We start from the raw sequence: 16,412 nt of genomic DNA, 5'->3' as shown, positions 1-16,412 counted from the left end.
ATCCATTCATGACGGATTAATGCAGTTGTATTATTGTAACGGAAGCGTTTTTGCAGATCCATGACGGATCCGCAAAAAACGCTAGTATGAAAGTAGCCTTACACCAACATACAGCTATCATTCCACCTCATCCCAACTTCTTTAGCTTTGTCTGGGACTAATCAGACTTAAGGTACTATTACACCAGCAGATGTCATACAGATCACGATAAATGATTGAATGATCGAAAATTTTGCTTATTATACACATAGATAATCGTTCGTACTTGCGATTTTATATATCGTTCCTTGTTTTTACATGTAAAGATGGGGGACAGATGCTTGGTCAAAAGGCATGTATGAGATCATTAGCGAATAGATGACACCACATTCTACGAACGGATCTATTAACGAGCAGCGATAATCTTTTAGTATGCTGAAAGATTACGATGGACGAGAAACAAGCGATATGTCACTCATCTTTGAATCATTCATACTTATGACAGCACACAATTCTCGTTCATTATTGATCGCATGCACGAAAATCTCTACGATATTCACTCCGTGTAATAGGGCTTTAAGGCCTCATTCACATTTCCATTTTTCAAGGATGTCTGTCTTCCACATTTTCCACAGACAGCACAAGTACCCATTGATGTGTTTGTTCACACATCAGTGGTTTTCTACTGATCGTGCACTACTTTGGTCCGTGATGTGGACCAAACATGCCCATTGAAATCTATGGATCTGTGTTTGGTTCATTTTTCATTGACCACTACTAATAGGAGATGGTTTACAAATTAATTTTCAGCGGAGCAGTGTCTGTGAAATACGGTTGGCAAACAGAGGACAAAAAGTGGACACACGGACATCTTCATGGATGAAACACAGATGGATTTTCCACGGACATGGAAATGTGAATTAGGCCTCATGTGCATGGAAAAGCTACGTGACCATCCACAGAGTGCATTATGGGTCCAACATTTCAACTCCAATTTTTTGTCAATATTTGAACCTGTCATCAGCAACCTTTCTAAACCAGACTATAAGAACCTTTCTAGCAAGACATGGCTCCTCAGTTTTTTCTACTGGGGCCTCTATTGGGCCTCACCAATCGTATTATGCCAAAAATTAAGTTTTGATCACATTAAAATACGTGCAAAATTAGTACATTTTGCTTTTAAACCACAGCCCATGCAGTTTTGCACACTTCCAGTCATAACTGAATTAAAAAGAATGGTGTGCACTGCCCATGCCATATGTATCAAGACAACACTTTTCCTTATCATTTCAGCATTTCCAAAACTGGAAGGTTGCAGAATTGTACGTGCTGCATTGACCCAATAAAATCACCAGTTTTGGAGATGCTGACGTCATATGAAGTGCCAAATATGGATCCATTGATTAAACGATATGTTGCATTCCTGAGGTAATAAAGCGAGGGGTGCGGTGCTGTTCTTGATTTGAATTATAGAGGCAATTATTGTTTGTTACTTTAAACTAGGTTATGGCATCCCAATCACAAGTGTGACTGATTATAAAAGACGGCTTTCTTAAAGTTTTTTTTTCCGAAGCTCAAATATTGATGACCTATCGTCAGGATAGATCATCAATATCAGATGGTGGGGGCCAGCTCCTAGCACCCTGCTGATCAGCTGTTTGAAGGGGTCACAGCACTTACCTAGTGAAGGTAAAAGCTACGTTTTCTTACAGTAAATTAAAAGAACAGTTTGTAACAAATACACAAAACATATAAGTTCTGCTGGACATGTATAATACAGGTCTGGTACAGGTACGATATTTACAAACGCCACATCAAACAAAATGTGTCGCTAGTGGCGTTTAAAAAACTGGCACAGGGAAATTATAAATCTGCCCCAATGGCTTTAAAGGGGTTTTCCGAGATTTTTATACTGATGACCTATCCTCAGGATAGGTCATCAGTATTTGATCGTTGGGGGTCCGACAGCCGGGACCAGCGCCGATCAGCTGTTTAAGAAGGCACCGGCGCTCCTGTGAGCTCCGCAGCCTTCTCACGGCTTTTCCTAGGGCTAGGCTGAGTGACATGTTCATTGGTCATGTGGCCTTGGCGCAGTTTAGCCCAATAACAACAATGTACAATTTACAGCACTTGGTAAACCGCGAGAAGGCCGCAGTGAGCACAGGAGCATCGCTGTCATCTCAAAACAGCTGATCGGCAGGGGTGTCGGACCCCCACCGATCAGATCTGATGACCTATCCTGAGGATCTTGAGAAACCCTTATAACTCTTTCCCTTGTTATTATGAATGGTTATTTTGGTATGCCAATACAGTATTAGTAAATGTACCTCACTATCTACTACAGATGCCAGGCTCGGTATATCTATGCACGTAGTACAAACTGTATAAAATATAACACAGCTGTACAAAACTGCAACAAATCTTATTGACGCTGTGTACCAGCAAGGAACGAAGACAAGCGGTTAATGTTACTTGATACTTCAGGACCTTGACAAAATACACAGAGATTAAATCACGGGAGAAAGGACAGAAGGAAGTAGTCACAGGGATTTGCATCAAGATCTCCCACTCAAATCCTAGACGCTTACGTGCCAGCACTGTCAGGACTGTAATCAGGACAAAGGTGACATTAATGGGTTTTTTGGCTGTTCATCTTGGAAAAGAGAAGCTCAGCAGCATTACCAAACAATAGACGTCTGAAGAGAACGCTGCACTAAATCTATAATGACAGAGTCTGTCCTGCACAAATGTGACAAATGACAATGCTGCCACCGACAAAGGTGGATGGATTAACCAAGACCCGTCCAGACGATAGTTAAATACCGCGTGTTCTAGAGCTTTGATCTTCTTCTCCGCTTGTTTCACGTTTTCTGAATTACCTATCAGCAGTACGATGCCTTTCTGAACAATTTTATGTCATATGGGCTCACATCCATTTTCCATACCCTTCTCTTGTCAATTGCCAATGTGTTCTAGACAGTTCCCTTGGCCTTTATGAATTTCTGAACTTTCCTCACCAATAGGGCCTGACCAATATCTTCCTCTCAGTCTAAGATTTTCATACTTGTGTCCGTCTCAGATGACAGCCAGCATCACGTATAAAAGAATAGATATTGTAATAGATTGGAGCAGATGCTCATAAAACCAGGCGTCTTTATTTTTTTATTTTTCCAGCACTGCAAAAATGGAATCTGAAGTCTGACTTGTTGCAATGGTATAGATTGCTTCAGGACTGGGTGGGACCCAAATGCCCATTCATGTTTTACCTTGCCATAATACCTCATAAGAGGAATGAGTAAGGCCTCCTACACACGAACATGTGGGCCCTGTGGCCATGCTGCGGCCCGCAATGCACGAACACCGAGCATGGGGCAGCCGCAGCGGATCGCGGACCCATTCACTTTAATGGGTCAGCGATCCGGCCGTTCCGCAAAAAGATAGGACATGTTCTATCTTTTTGCGGAACAGAAGTACTGGACGAAACCCCACGGAAGCACTCCATAGTGCTTCCATAGGGTTCCGTTCCATGCTTCCGTTCCGCACCGTTCCGCATCTCCGGATTTGCAGACCCATTGAAGTGAATGGGCCGGCAACCGTGATGCGGAATGCACACGGAATGGTGCCAATGTATTGCGGATCCGCAAATGCGGTCCGCAATACGGCCACGGGACACCTACGGTCGTGTTCAGGAGGCCTAAAGTTGATATAGATGATTTTGCTGCTGGATAAAGAGGATGTAGGCCAGTGTTATTCATCAAATAGCTATAATCAGACATAAAAAAAAAAAAAAATCTCTATAAGTTAGGCCTCTTTCACACGACCGTTTTTTTTTCCTCGTTTACGGGCCGTTTTTTTGCATTCCGTATACGGTCCGTATACGGAACTATTCATTTCAATGGTTCAGCAAAAAAAACGGAATGTACTCCGTATGCATTTCGTTTCCGTATTTCTGTTCTGCTGAAAAATAGAATGTGTCCTATTGCCCGCAAATCACATTCCGTGGCTCTATTCAAAACAATGGATCCACAAAAAAACGGAACACATACGGAAATGCATCCGTATGTCTTCCGTATCCGTTCTTGCGGAACCTTCTATTGAAAATTTTATGTCCAGCCCAATTTTATCTATGTAATTACTGTATACTGTATATGCCAATACGGAAAAATGGTCTGTGAAAAACAGACTGCAAAACACTGAAAAAGCCAAAAGAGGCCTTAAACATGGGGTGGAATTGAATCTGCCAGTTTTATGGGTTTTGTTTTTACAGCGTTTCATGTGCAGTAAAACTGACCTGTTACCTTCATTCTCTGTGTCAGTACGATTACAGTGATACCACATTTATATAGCTTTTCTTGAGGTTTATTACTAAATAAATAAAAACTTTTGAAAAAACTATTTTTTTCTTTTCATCGCCATATTCTGACCCCAATAACCTTTTTATAGTTACGTCTACAGAGTTTGGTGAGGGTTCATTTTTTGTGGGGCGTTCTGTAGTTATTGATACTATTTTGGAATATGTGTATCACTTGATCACTTTTTATTCAGTTATTTGGGGGAGGTAAAGCAAGAAAAAAAATTTGCAGATCCATTGTAACAATGCCTAAAACGGACAAGAATAGGACATGTTCTATTTTTTTTGCGGGGCTACGGAATGGACATACTGATGCGGACAGCACACGGTGTGCTGTCCGCATTTTTTGCAGACCCATTGAAATGAATGGGTCCGCATCGTATCCGCAAAAAAACGGAACGGACACAGAAGCAAACAACGTTCGTGTGCATGTAGCCTAAGGTTTAAAATGTCTGCGAGCGGTGTTATCACTGATCACAGACATTAGCCCTGGGTATCTGCTGGCCCCCTCTGCGCTCACAAGCAGACTCTTTCTTTAAAGACCCGACTACAGGGGTCGTCCACTTTGGACAATACTTATTGATGTGATCTGCTTGGAAACGGGCAGTAGGTGTTCAGTTTCCCTGCAGCGCCACCACAGCAGGAATTAATCATTACACAGTCCCCATTCAGATCAATAGCTTGTCTGTGTAACGCAGGACAGGACAAGTCCTCCAGTGCCAAAGAGACTTTGTAATTGTTCTTTGCTCTGACCAAGAAATTAGGATCTTTAACTCAGAATTCGCTAATAGGGTATAGGAAGATGGGTTTTCTACACTGGACTGTTTACCTAGGATGTTTTTCCTAGCTGGAGACACCCCCATTTGATAATATAAAGTTTAAAATTAACCCTTGTCCCATCTCCAAATATTTCCTACAGAATCTCAGCACTGTTTCACACAAACGTAATTTGTTTCCGTGTCCATTCTGTTTTTTTTTTTTTTGCGGATTGTATGAGAACCCATTCATTTCAATGGGTCCGCAAAAAATGTGGACAGCACACCGTGTGCTGTCCGCATTCGAATGTTTGTTCCGTAGCCCTGCAAAAAATATGGAGCATGTCCTATTCTTGTCCGTTTTGCGGACAAGGATATACCTTGTTACAATGGATCCGCCCAAAAAAACGATGCAACACAGATGTCACATGGACGTCATCTGTATTTTTTGCGGATGCGCATTTTGCTGACCGCAACATACATACGGTCGTGTGAATGTGGACAACATTTCAAAAGTTCAGCTCCTGTCAAAATTAGGTGATTGTCGGCGCAAGTGAAAATAATATACACAATTTCAAAGCAAGCTACGTTTCTGACTTAAAGCCGAGCAATATTCTTGAAAACTTGGGTGTGACGGTCATAAAGGAAATACTGAAAATATCATTCTGTAATGTTAACGAGTTTGATTTTCAAGGTCAACTTTTACTATTCTAACATCAAATGACCCGCGTTCTTCACTGGAAGGATTATTGTAATCTCTAAACAATATGCCATTGTTCTAATATCCTTCTAAATTATATTTAAATCCATAAAGGCAGAGCTCTATTGTCACATATGTATATAAAGGACAATGTTGCAATCAGAAACTCCTCCACCATAGTAAGCTTTTTATGCAATGTCATTTTTCCACTGTAGTCCACCCAATTGCATTCTTCTGAGGTTTATTTTTTCCTTTATACTGGATCTCCCTTGTGTTTCAGCTTTTAGGAACATTCCCGGTCTGAATTTTCCTACCATGTAATTGTCTGGGAACAAAGTCTCAGACAGGGGGTTCTAGAACGGCCAAGTTAAAGCCAAGAATTCAATAACATTGAGGTGGTATGGTGCATGCAAGAGACCTCTCAATCATCACACAGTTGAAACTGTTTCTCTAAAATATTGTTAAAAAAAACATGTCAGACACTGACAGAGGTTTTTTGTTTTTACTCCCTGCCTTCCCAGAGCCAGAACTTTTTTATTTTTCCATTCACTTAGGCCTCATACACACGACCGTTCCGTTTTTTGCGGTCCGCACACCGCGGATCCGCAAAACACGGATGGCATCCGTGTGCATTCCGCAATTTGCGGAACGGCACGGACAGCCTTTAATATAACTGCCTATTCTTGTCCGCAAAGCGCGGACAAGAATAGGATATGTTTTATTTTTTTCTGAGGCCACGGAACGGAGCAACGGATGCGGACAGCACACGGAGTTCTGTCCGCATCTTTTCCGGCCCCATTGAAGTGAATGGGTCCGCATCCGAGCCGCCAAAACTGCGGCTCGGATGTGGACCAGAACAACGGCCGTGTGCATGAGGCCTTAGCTGTATAAGGGCGTATTTTTTGCTGGACAAGTTGTACTTTCTAATGGTATCATTTACTGTTGCCTACAAAGTAGTGGGAAGCTGGAAAAAATTCCAAATGAGGTGGAATAGGAAAGAAAATGAAACGCCATCACAGCTTTATGGGTTTTGTCTTTACGGTGTTCTCTGTGCGGAAAAAAAATATATATATAAAAACTTTGGAAAAAAACTAATTGTTTTCTTTGCTTTATGATATTCTAACCCCCATAACTCATTTGTAAGGGCGATTTTGGAGCTGCAACAAAAAAAAAAACTGTGACTGTGTGGCCATTTTGAGTTTTTTTCCCCATTACACTTTTCGACATACCATAAAAATGCTTTCATATTTTAGTACAGGTGTTTTCAGACACGGTGATGACTAGGATGTTTATTTTTTATACTGTTTATCTTTATTTTCATTTGGGTGAAAGGGGAAGATTAGAATTTTTAAATATATATTAATAATTTTAACTTTTTTTAAGTCACTGCCATTTCAGCTTCATATGACAGATGACATTATGCTATTATGCTGCAACAGCCAGGATCAGAGGCTGAAGTGACCATGTAATCTAAGTGGTTAAACAAAATGAGGGGCTCCCTCTGTCACTCAGTCAGCCCCTCATGTAGTCCCGCCTAATGTCATCGTCGGGTGCTGAAGACTAGGTTAATGTTGACCGCCACAATACACTGTAATATAGATGTATTGCAGTGTATTATAGAAGAGATCAAGTAACTGCGTAGTAAAGTCCCCTAGTGAGATTAAAATAAACAAAAGTGTAACTGCACCTTGCCCCACAAACAACAAGCCCTTACACAGCAACAATGAAAGAAAAAGAAAAAAAATATGGGTCACAGAATATGGAGACTTTTTTAAGGCTTTTCATTTTGCAAAAGTAGTGAAACGCAACAAAAATTCTAGAAATGTGACATCTCTGTAATTGTACTGACCCACAAAATGGGCTGCACTCACACTCAGCTTCTTTTCAGCGGTCCCACAGAGATGACGGTTATTCCATTCATAGAGGGAGACATAGGACCTTTGTTCTCATGATTGGTGGGGGGTCCCAGAGGTCAGACCCCCACTGATCAGACATATAACATCTATCCTGTGCATAGAGGATAAGCGTAAAACTTGGCACACCCATTTTGTATGACTAAGCATACAGAGAAAGGCTAGGTTCACACTGCACGCAGTGGTCTTTGTCCAGCCGATTCTTCGCATATTTGCCAGGTTGCAGACAGACCTCTGCCAGTGCCCATTATGGTTAATGGGGTCGGCGGGTATTCAGGCAGCATCTGGCAATGCCGCACTCAGAGATCTCTGAACGCTAGTGTAAAACTAACCTAAGTAGGACGACCCACATGACTTCTAAATATAGAAGAAGCTGAGGATTAACTAAATACATTTTAAGTTTTAATGAATCTTTACCCCCAAAAAATATACATCGATCTGCTCAGCTCTTCTTGCTCTAGATCAGGGATCAGCAACCTCCGGCACTCCAGGTGTTGTGAAACTACATCTCCCATCATGCACACTTGCTTGACTGTTCTCTAATCTCCCACAGAAGTGAAAGAAGCATGCTTGGAGTTGTAGTTTGACAACAGCTGGGGTGCCGGAGGTTGCTGATCCCTGCTCTAGATCATGCCACCTGCAGATTTCACTGCATTTTCAAGGTGAAAGGTTCCCTTTAATGTTTGTTTTACATTTCACAAAACTGGAGGGGGATATTTTAGGATTTTTTGGGGGTTTTTGAAATTTTTTTACTTCCTTGTTTCTCAAAGGTCATTTTCCTCTGCAATTGGAGCTTCCATAGCAGCCCACATTACAGGGGAGGGAAAACAACTCTCACTAATAAGGGCAAATGCTGGGTCTAGCTAAACTTGGTCGCATAATTCGTCTTCCAGCGATCAAGTGATCCCCTTGCATAGATTGTATCCCATGATACCGGTATTAGAAGGTAAGGGCTCTGCTGATTCATACTACCAGCCAAAGCCACTGAACAGCCAACTATATTGACTAAATGAGGATTTTGGATAGAGGTAGGAAGCTACTGTTTTCATCTGCCTAATATACAGATGTGTTTCATCTATCCACTGTGTCTACTTCACAGATCTCAAATCATTTCCAGTGAAGCATATCTTCATCTAAACACAATGTCACTGTGATGAATTGCATTAATTAAAAGATCAGCACTTTGGCATCACAATAAACCCGCACAGTGCTGTACGTCTCAAAGTTCTTGCTGAATACAAAGAAATTTTAACACGAGATGTACATTTCATCAACTTTTCCAAATATTATTTTGCGTGAACTAAAATTAAAATGAACTCTGATAAAAATAGGCCGAGATTGCCTATAATACTATACGGACTGCAATATTGTATTTTTTTAAGATAAAAGATACAAAAAGACATGTTCTTTTGCTTATTCAGTTTTATATCACTTTATATCAACTTCACGGAGACATCGAAAGAGATGACATCATAAACGGGTCCATGAGCTTCGACCCGGCTGCCTCCTAAACTGAAGCAGCATACAGTAGAGCTACTACTGGAAATCTTTAACATAATTGTCGCAAGTTGGAGATTTCCAGTGAAAGCTGTGACTGAGTCCAGAGCTTTGGGCACATTGCAGAGATCCCTAACCTGTTGACATGAACATATCTGGAAATAATTTAGCCTTTGAGATAAGCTGTGAAGTGAGTGGACTGTTTCCTTGTCACGCAGTCCATGTGTTGGCAGTTGTCATGCTCGAGAAATGGAACATCGCTCATGTAATAATTCCTTTTGTACCGAGATATATTCTTGAAGGCTATATGAAACAATTCATATGCTTAGACGTATGTACCTTATATAGAAATACTGTCCAAACCTTTCTGTGCTGTTAGAAGTACAATACAGCACTCAACTTTGAAGAGAATCTGTCAGCAGTTCTGACTATGCTAAACTACTGACAGTACTAGGTAGGGGCTGGGGAGAGCAGGGCAAACATACCTTTTGTGGAGATTTTATCAGGTGTATTGAGAATATAAAAGTTTTATTCTCTTAGATTCTGCTTCTTAACCGCTTCAATGCTGGAAAGTTTACCCCCCCCCCCCCCCCCACACACCACACAACACCACACACACCACACACACACACACCTTTCCAGGCCAATTTTTCAGTTTTAGAAATAGACCTACCTAGCTAACTGTAAGTGACTAATTCATTTCTGAGCCAGCCTACATTTATTTGATATTATTTTTCACGGGACACTGAGACCTTTCTTTTGTGCCATTAGATAACAGATAATGAAAATTGTGAAAATTACGAAGAAAATGTATATTTTTCCTTTCTTATCAACTTTTTTTTTTTTTTTTTAAAAGATTTCAAGATCAAACAGTCCTAAAACCATTAGCGTAAGTTTGTACTGTAAAAATGGGCTCTGACTGACCCACAGGGCAACAAGTGGCACATGATACAGTAGACTGACTGCAATACATATACACAGGCAGTGCACAGCACTTCAACCAGCCTATGGTCATAAAAAAAAAACTTGTATGTTATTTAGCAAACTATTATTATAGATACATCAGGTTGCTGAGATGACCAGTAGGCCCAGTGGTAGTCCAGCCAGTATCCCCTTTCCCCAGCGACCTGCCTTCTTGAAGATGCTGCAGGAATCTCCATAATCAATCGTCTTGAGCATCTTGCTGCTGCCTGTTTCTTTGTGAGTAGGTGATATTTATAAGTATCTGTACAGTGGGCCCCCAAAATGAATTTGACCAAGGGGCCCTGGGCACCCAGTCCGACGCTGATGCTATTTGTGTAATTTACCTACTGGCTGGGCCCACCACATAACCTCAAATGACTGGAACACATTTTGGATTTTGGAGGCCTATATTTCTATTGATAGTTCTATGGCACTGTACTGTACTACTCTTCAAAGTGACTTTTTCTTATGTTGACCCCCTAAAGTATTCATTTTAGAGAAATTTGGACATTTTAAGCTGTTGGCTCATTTTTTATAAAAGAAAAAAAATACGCATGCGTGTGTATATTTGACACACAAATCCCCCCCCCCCTCCGCTATACTAAATATAGCTAAAACGAATACCTATACTTTAACATTTTTATAAAAGGAAAATACATGTGTGTACATTTATATACCGTATTTTACACATAGAAAGTCTGTAATACTATTATTTTGATTAGAAGAAAAAGATGGAAAAGGTGGAAATAAATGTGTGTACGTAGCCGGCTATACTATTGCTAAAACTAGTTACTACAGCTATTCATTTTTATTTTCTTTATTTCACTATTGTTTTTATTATTTTTTTATTTATTGTTACTCTTTTTTTTATTTTATTTTTATTAAAGTGAATTAACCCCTTCCTGCCAGAGTTAGGTCAGGAAGGGTTTAACAGACTGCAGGATCACAGTTAATTTTACAGACTGCAGGACTTTCACATCAAGAATAGCGCACCTGCCGGGTTTTTCACTTTAGATGGATCGCTGTAACACCCTGGTAGGCTACCTGCACACAAGTGGAGGACCGCACATAAGAACCGTGCAAATTTCTGTGCGGATTTCTGTGAGCTTCTGCAGCATATATCCGCACCAAAATCTGCAATTTCTAATTGCTGATTGTGGTGCAGATTAGATGCGTTTTTGCTGCAGATCTCAACCTTCCATTAAAAAGGGTGAAATCCGCAGCGAAAAGGTGTGTCTGAACTGGTCTCCCCAGCCCTACCTAGCACTGTCAGTAGTTTAGACTGGACAAAACGGCTAACACATTTCCTTTAAAACCCCCCTTCCCAAATGCCTATTTAGAATATGCTTATGTTTACCTATCAGTAGGGAATCCAACCCTAGCGACTTACGCCTTAGGCTACTTTCACACTGCCGTTCAGAGCGGGTCCGTCTGGTGTCTGCTCAGACGGATCCGTTCCTATAATGCAGACGTTTGTATCCGTTCAGAACGGATCCGTCTGCATTATAACTTAGAAAAAATTCTAAGTGTGAAAGTAGCCTGAACGGATCCGTCCAGACTTTACAATGAAAGTCAATGGGGGACGAATCCGTTTGAAGATTGAGCCATATTGTGTCATCTTCAAACGGATCCGTCCCTATTGACTTACATTGTAAGTCTGGACGGATCCGCTTGCCTCCGCACGGCCAGGCGGACACCCGAATGCTGCAAGCAGCGTTCAGGTGTCCGCTTGCTGAGCGGAGCCTGAACGCCGCCAGACTGATGCATTCTGAGCGGATCCGCGTCCACTCAGAATGCATTAGGGCTGGACGGATTCGTTCGGGGGCGCTTGTGAGCCCCTTCAAACGGAGCTCACGAGCAGACACCCGAACGCAGGTGTGAAAGTAGCCTAACGGGAATTTATCATGTAGAGAAAGTGAATACAAGCCACTTCCTAATGTATTGTCGTTATCCATATTGCTTCCTTTACTGGCTGATTTTTCGATCACATTACACACTGCTTTTTCCCATGGTTACGACCACCCTGTAATCCAGCAGCGCTGGCCATGCTAACACACTATAGGAAAAAGCACTAGCCTATGTGCGGTCCCACGATTCCAGCCACCAGAGAGGCCACTGCCTTTTCCTATAGTGTGCAAGGACAGGCACCGGTGATGGACTGCAGGGTGGTCGGAACCATGGAAATGAGTGGTGTATAACGCAATGAAAAAATGAATCCAGCCAGCAAAGGAAGCAATATGGACAATCACAATACATTAGTAAGTTCTTTGTATTAACCTTTTCTACATGGTAAATGCCACTCGCTGAAGTGCAACAACCCCTTTAAGCCTCTGCTTTTTAATGCTTAGGAGTCAAGTTGGACCGTCCTACTCAGAGATTGACAGCCTTCTTTGTATGACTGTGAATTGATATCTGTGAATCACAGCACAGCCTACATGACTCCTAATCATAAAAAGGGCAGAGGTTTAAATGAGTAAATTAGAAGTTTTGAAGACTCTTTTCCTACGAAATCATATATCAATCGGCTCAGCTCCTCCTGCTCAATACCATGCTGCCTGTAGACTGAACTCTCCGCTGCCACTAATGATGGGGGGTCGGTCATTTTAATTAGGGAGGGGGGGCCGGCCGCACTGGCCACCAATGTGTTAAATACAAGGGAGGGAGGGGGGGCCGGCCGCACTGGCCAACAATGAGTTAAATACAGGGGAGGGAGGGGGGGCCGCACTGGCCACCAATGAGTTAAATACAGGGGGGGGTCTGCCCCCTGCTGCCTGGCAGCACCTGCCAGGCAGCAGGGGGCAGTCATGTACACAGTTCTTTTAGTATATTCTAACCTGAAGCGTCCCCATCACCATGGGAACCCCTCTGTGTTAGAATATACTGTCGGATCTGAGTTTTCACTAAGTGAAAAATCAGATCTAAAAAGCTTTTATGCAGACGGATCAGCAGATCCGTCTGTGTGGAAGTAGCCTACGGACAAGGATGACGGACGCGGATGGCAATCTTGTGTGCATCCGTGTTTTTTCACGGACCCATTGACTTGAATGGGTCCGTGAACCGTTGTCCGTCAAAAAAATAGGACAGGTCTTATTTTTTTGACGGACAGGAAACACGGATCACGGATGCGGCTGCAAAACGGTACATTTTCCGATTTTTTCACGGACCCATTGAAAGTCAATGGGTCCGCGAAAAAAATACGGAAAACGGAACAACGGCCGCGGATGCACACAACGGTCGTGTACATGAGGCCTTACCCTGTGAGCTGACGTAATTGCCACTAAGAACAGGGTTTTTAGCGTTATATATTTTACTGAGACATCTGACAAGGGTTCAAAAGGACTTTCTGTTAGACCTGATAAAACCAAATTGAGATCCCAGGGGGGAATTGTGGATCTCAATGATGGTCTCAGTCTGTCTGCCCCTTTTAGGAATCTAATAATCCAAGAATGATTGGCAATTTTCTCATCAAAAACTGCAAGAGCCGACACGTGAACCCTTAGTGTATTGGGACGTAGACCTTTCTCCAGCCCGGACTGTAAAAAACCTAGAAGTTAAAGAACGGAAAATTTTTCAGGGGATACTTTTTCTTTCATACACCAGGTATTAAAAGTTCTCCACACTTTAACATAGATTTTTGAGGTTATCTCCTTTCTACTGGCCGTCATAGTATTGATGACCGAATCTGACAAGCCTCTAGCTTTTAGAATCATCCTTTCAGGTTCCAGGCTGCCAAATGCAGCCTTTCCACCCCGGGATGGTGAACTGGTCCCTGCGACAACAAATCCTGATCCCAAGGAAGAATCCACGGACTTTTAATGGACATGATCTTTAACAGTGGAAACCATGATTTTTTGGGCCATAAGGGGGCTATCAGGATAACGTGAGCCCTGTCTTGCTGTATCTTCCTTATCACTCGAGATATTAGTTGCAAAGGGGGGAAGGCGTAAGCCAGATGAAAATCCCATTTTATTGATAAGGCATCTATCCCTTCGTTTCCGTCTTTCGGATTGAGGGAAAGAAAGTGATCCACCTTTGCGTTTACGGCTGACGCAAAGAGATCTATCTGGGGAACCCCCCACTTTTTTGTTATTTGATCCATAGTGGCCCTAACGGCTTTAATTAATTTTCTGGTATCCTTAGAGGAAAAAAGATAGTTTTTGAATTCTGAATCAGATCCAGAAGAGTCTTTGGAACCTAATTCTCCTGATTTCGAATCTTCATCTAGATCCGAATCAGAGGTTTTTGTCGCCTGTTTAGAGCAGGAAGGAATTACCGAGGGATCTGACATAGCAGACCTGATTTCTTCTCTGATCGTATTTTTAAGCTCTTCTTTTAAAGACGGAACCAAATCTTTAGAAATATTGTCAGTACATTTTACACAAACTTTCCTAATATAGGAATCTGCAAGTTTAACAGAACAAATGCTGCACTTTTTTGCCCGCTGACTAGTTTTAACTTTCTGAGCAACCTCTTTCTCACTCTGCAAACATACAGTACAGACCAAAAGTTTGGACACACCTTCTCATTCAAAGAGTTTTCTTTATTTTCATGACTATGAAGGCATCAAAACTATGAATTAACACATGTGGAATTATATACATAACAAACAAGTGTGAAACAACTGAAAATATGGTCTTCCAACAGTCTTGAAGGAGTTCCCAGAGATGCTTAGCACTTGATGGCCCTTTTGCCTTCACTCTGTGGTCCAGCTCACCCCAAACCATCTCGATTGGGTTCAGGTCCGGTGACTGTGGAGGCCAGGTCATCTGGCGCAGCACCCCATCACTCTCCTTCAAGGTCAAATAGCCCTTATTCTCAAAGTTTTCCCAATTTTTCGGCTGACTGACTGACCTTCATTTCTTAAAGTAATGATGGCCACTCGTTTTTTTTTACTTAGCTGCTTTTTTCTTGCCATAATACAAATTCTAACAGTCTATTCAGTAGGACTATCAGCTGTGTATCCACCTTACTTCTCCTCAACGCAACTGATGGTCCCAACCCCAATTATAAGGCAAGAAATCCCACTTATTAAACCTGACAGGGCACACCTGTGAAGTGAAAACCATTTCAGGGGACTACCTCTTGAAGCTCATCAATAGAATGCCAAGAGTGTGCAAAGCAGTAATCAAAGCAAAAGGTGGCTACTTTGAAGAACCTAGAATATGACATATTTTTAGTTGTTTCACACTTGTTTGTTATGTATATAATTCCACATGTGTTAATTCATAGTTTTGATGCCTTCAGTGTGAATCTACAATTTTCATAGTCATGAAAATAAAGAAAACTCTTTGAATGAGAACGTGTGTCCAAACTTTTGGTCTGTACTGTACATAAAGAAAGAGAAACACATATGGGTTAATTACAGAATATACTGTTTAACCCTTGTATCGGTAACGTTACTCACAAGTGTAGATCCCTGAGTGGTCTCCATAACTCCACTTGGATCCAACATGTTTAGGGTAGATAGCCACACTTTTCCCCCTTTTTTAAATAACTTTTACCTTAAGACCTGAGATCAGAGGACGACCTCCGTCATAATCCTGCTTGTTTTTCAAATCTCCCGCCATACCCGGCATTCGATCCACCGCCGGAAGTGTCCTCAGGCCCCAGGCCGGAAGTAAGCCGTGGAACGCATGGAGCGCGTCCACTTCCGGTGACGAAACTGTGAGCGCCAGCCATGCCGGATCGCAGTGTGGAGCTTGGTGACTGACCGGAGGGACTCCATGAGTGTCCGGCTCCACGTGGACCTGTCTGCCCGCGCCTAGCAGCAGGTAAGAGACACGTTTTCAGCGCCCGTGACCCAACTAGGGCTCGGACTCTGTTGCCTCCTCACATGGTAATTTCTTCTTTCATTCTTCGTGGTCCGCGATCATAAGCGAAACCCTATCTCCTACCTGGTTGGAGGCGGGTCATCTCTCATGGTATGCCGTCATGGAGGATGAAAGGGAAAAAAATTCTTTTTTTTAACACAAAATACATTCAATTCAATAAAAAATTCAATGAAAAGGTATACATAGCCATTCAATACACCCCTGAAGTTTTGGTGAAACTCGAGGTCGGACGAGCTACAGTGAAGAAATACATATTTATGTGATATGCTTGGGATTTGTATCCCTGGACTAGCAGTACTTTCCTATCTGCTCTCCTTCTATTTTGAACCTAGAAGGAATGGCCTCCAAGAATGAAGAGCAGTGACTGATTGCGTCAACGGTGCATTTGACAAGTGATTGAAGCACCGAAGTGGGAACTTTACC

At 42.0% G+C, this 16,412-nt stretch overlaps 1 protein-coding gene across 1 annotated transcript in view; it reads right to left on the bottom strand.

Moving 5' to 3' along the window:
* The window catches only part of LOC120990753, a 201,278-nt gene extending 185,553 nt beyond the window's left edge, over positions 1–15,725 (bottom strand). The window contains exons 1-2 of the mRNA XM_040419655.1: positions 15,660–15,725; positions 14,432–14,638 (exon numbers count right to left, since the gene is read on the bottom strand). Coding sequence (XP_040275589.1) covers positions 14,432–14,638; positions 15,660–15,725 — 273 coding nt within the window. The remainder of the gene's footprint in view (positions 1–14,431; positions 14,639–15,659) is intronic.
* Positions 15,726–16,412: the final 687 nt, after the last annotated feature.

Source organism: Bufo bufo, chromosome 2, assembly GCF_905171765.1.
Source record: "Bufo bufo chromosome 2, aBufBuf1.1, whole genome shotgun sequence".
NCBI classification, from domain to species: domain Eukaryota; kingdom Metazoa; phylum Chordata; class Amphibia; order Anura; family Bufonidae; genus Bufo; species Bufo bufo.
The sequence above is the reverse complement of the archived record's forward strand: the minus strand, read 5'-3'. Positions and strand labels throughout refer to the sequence as shown.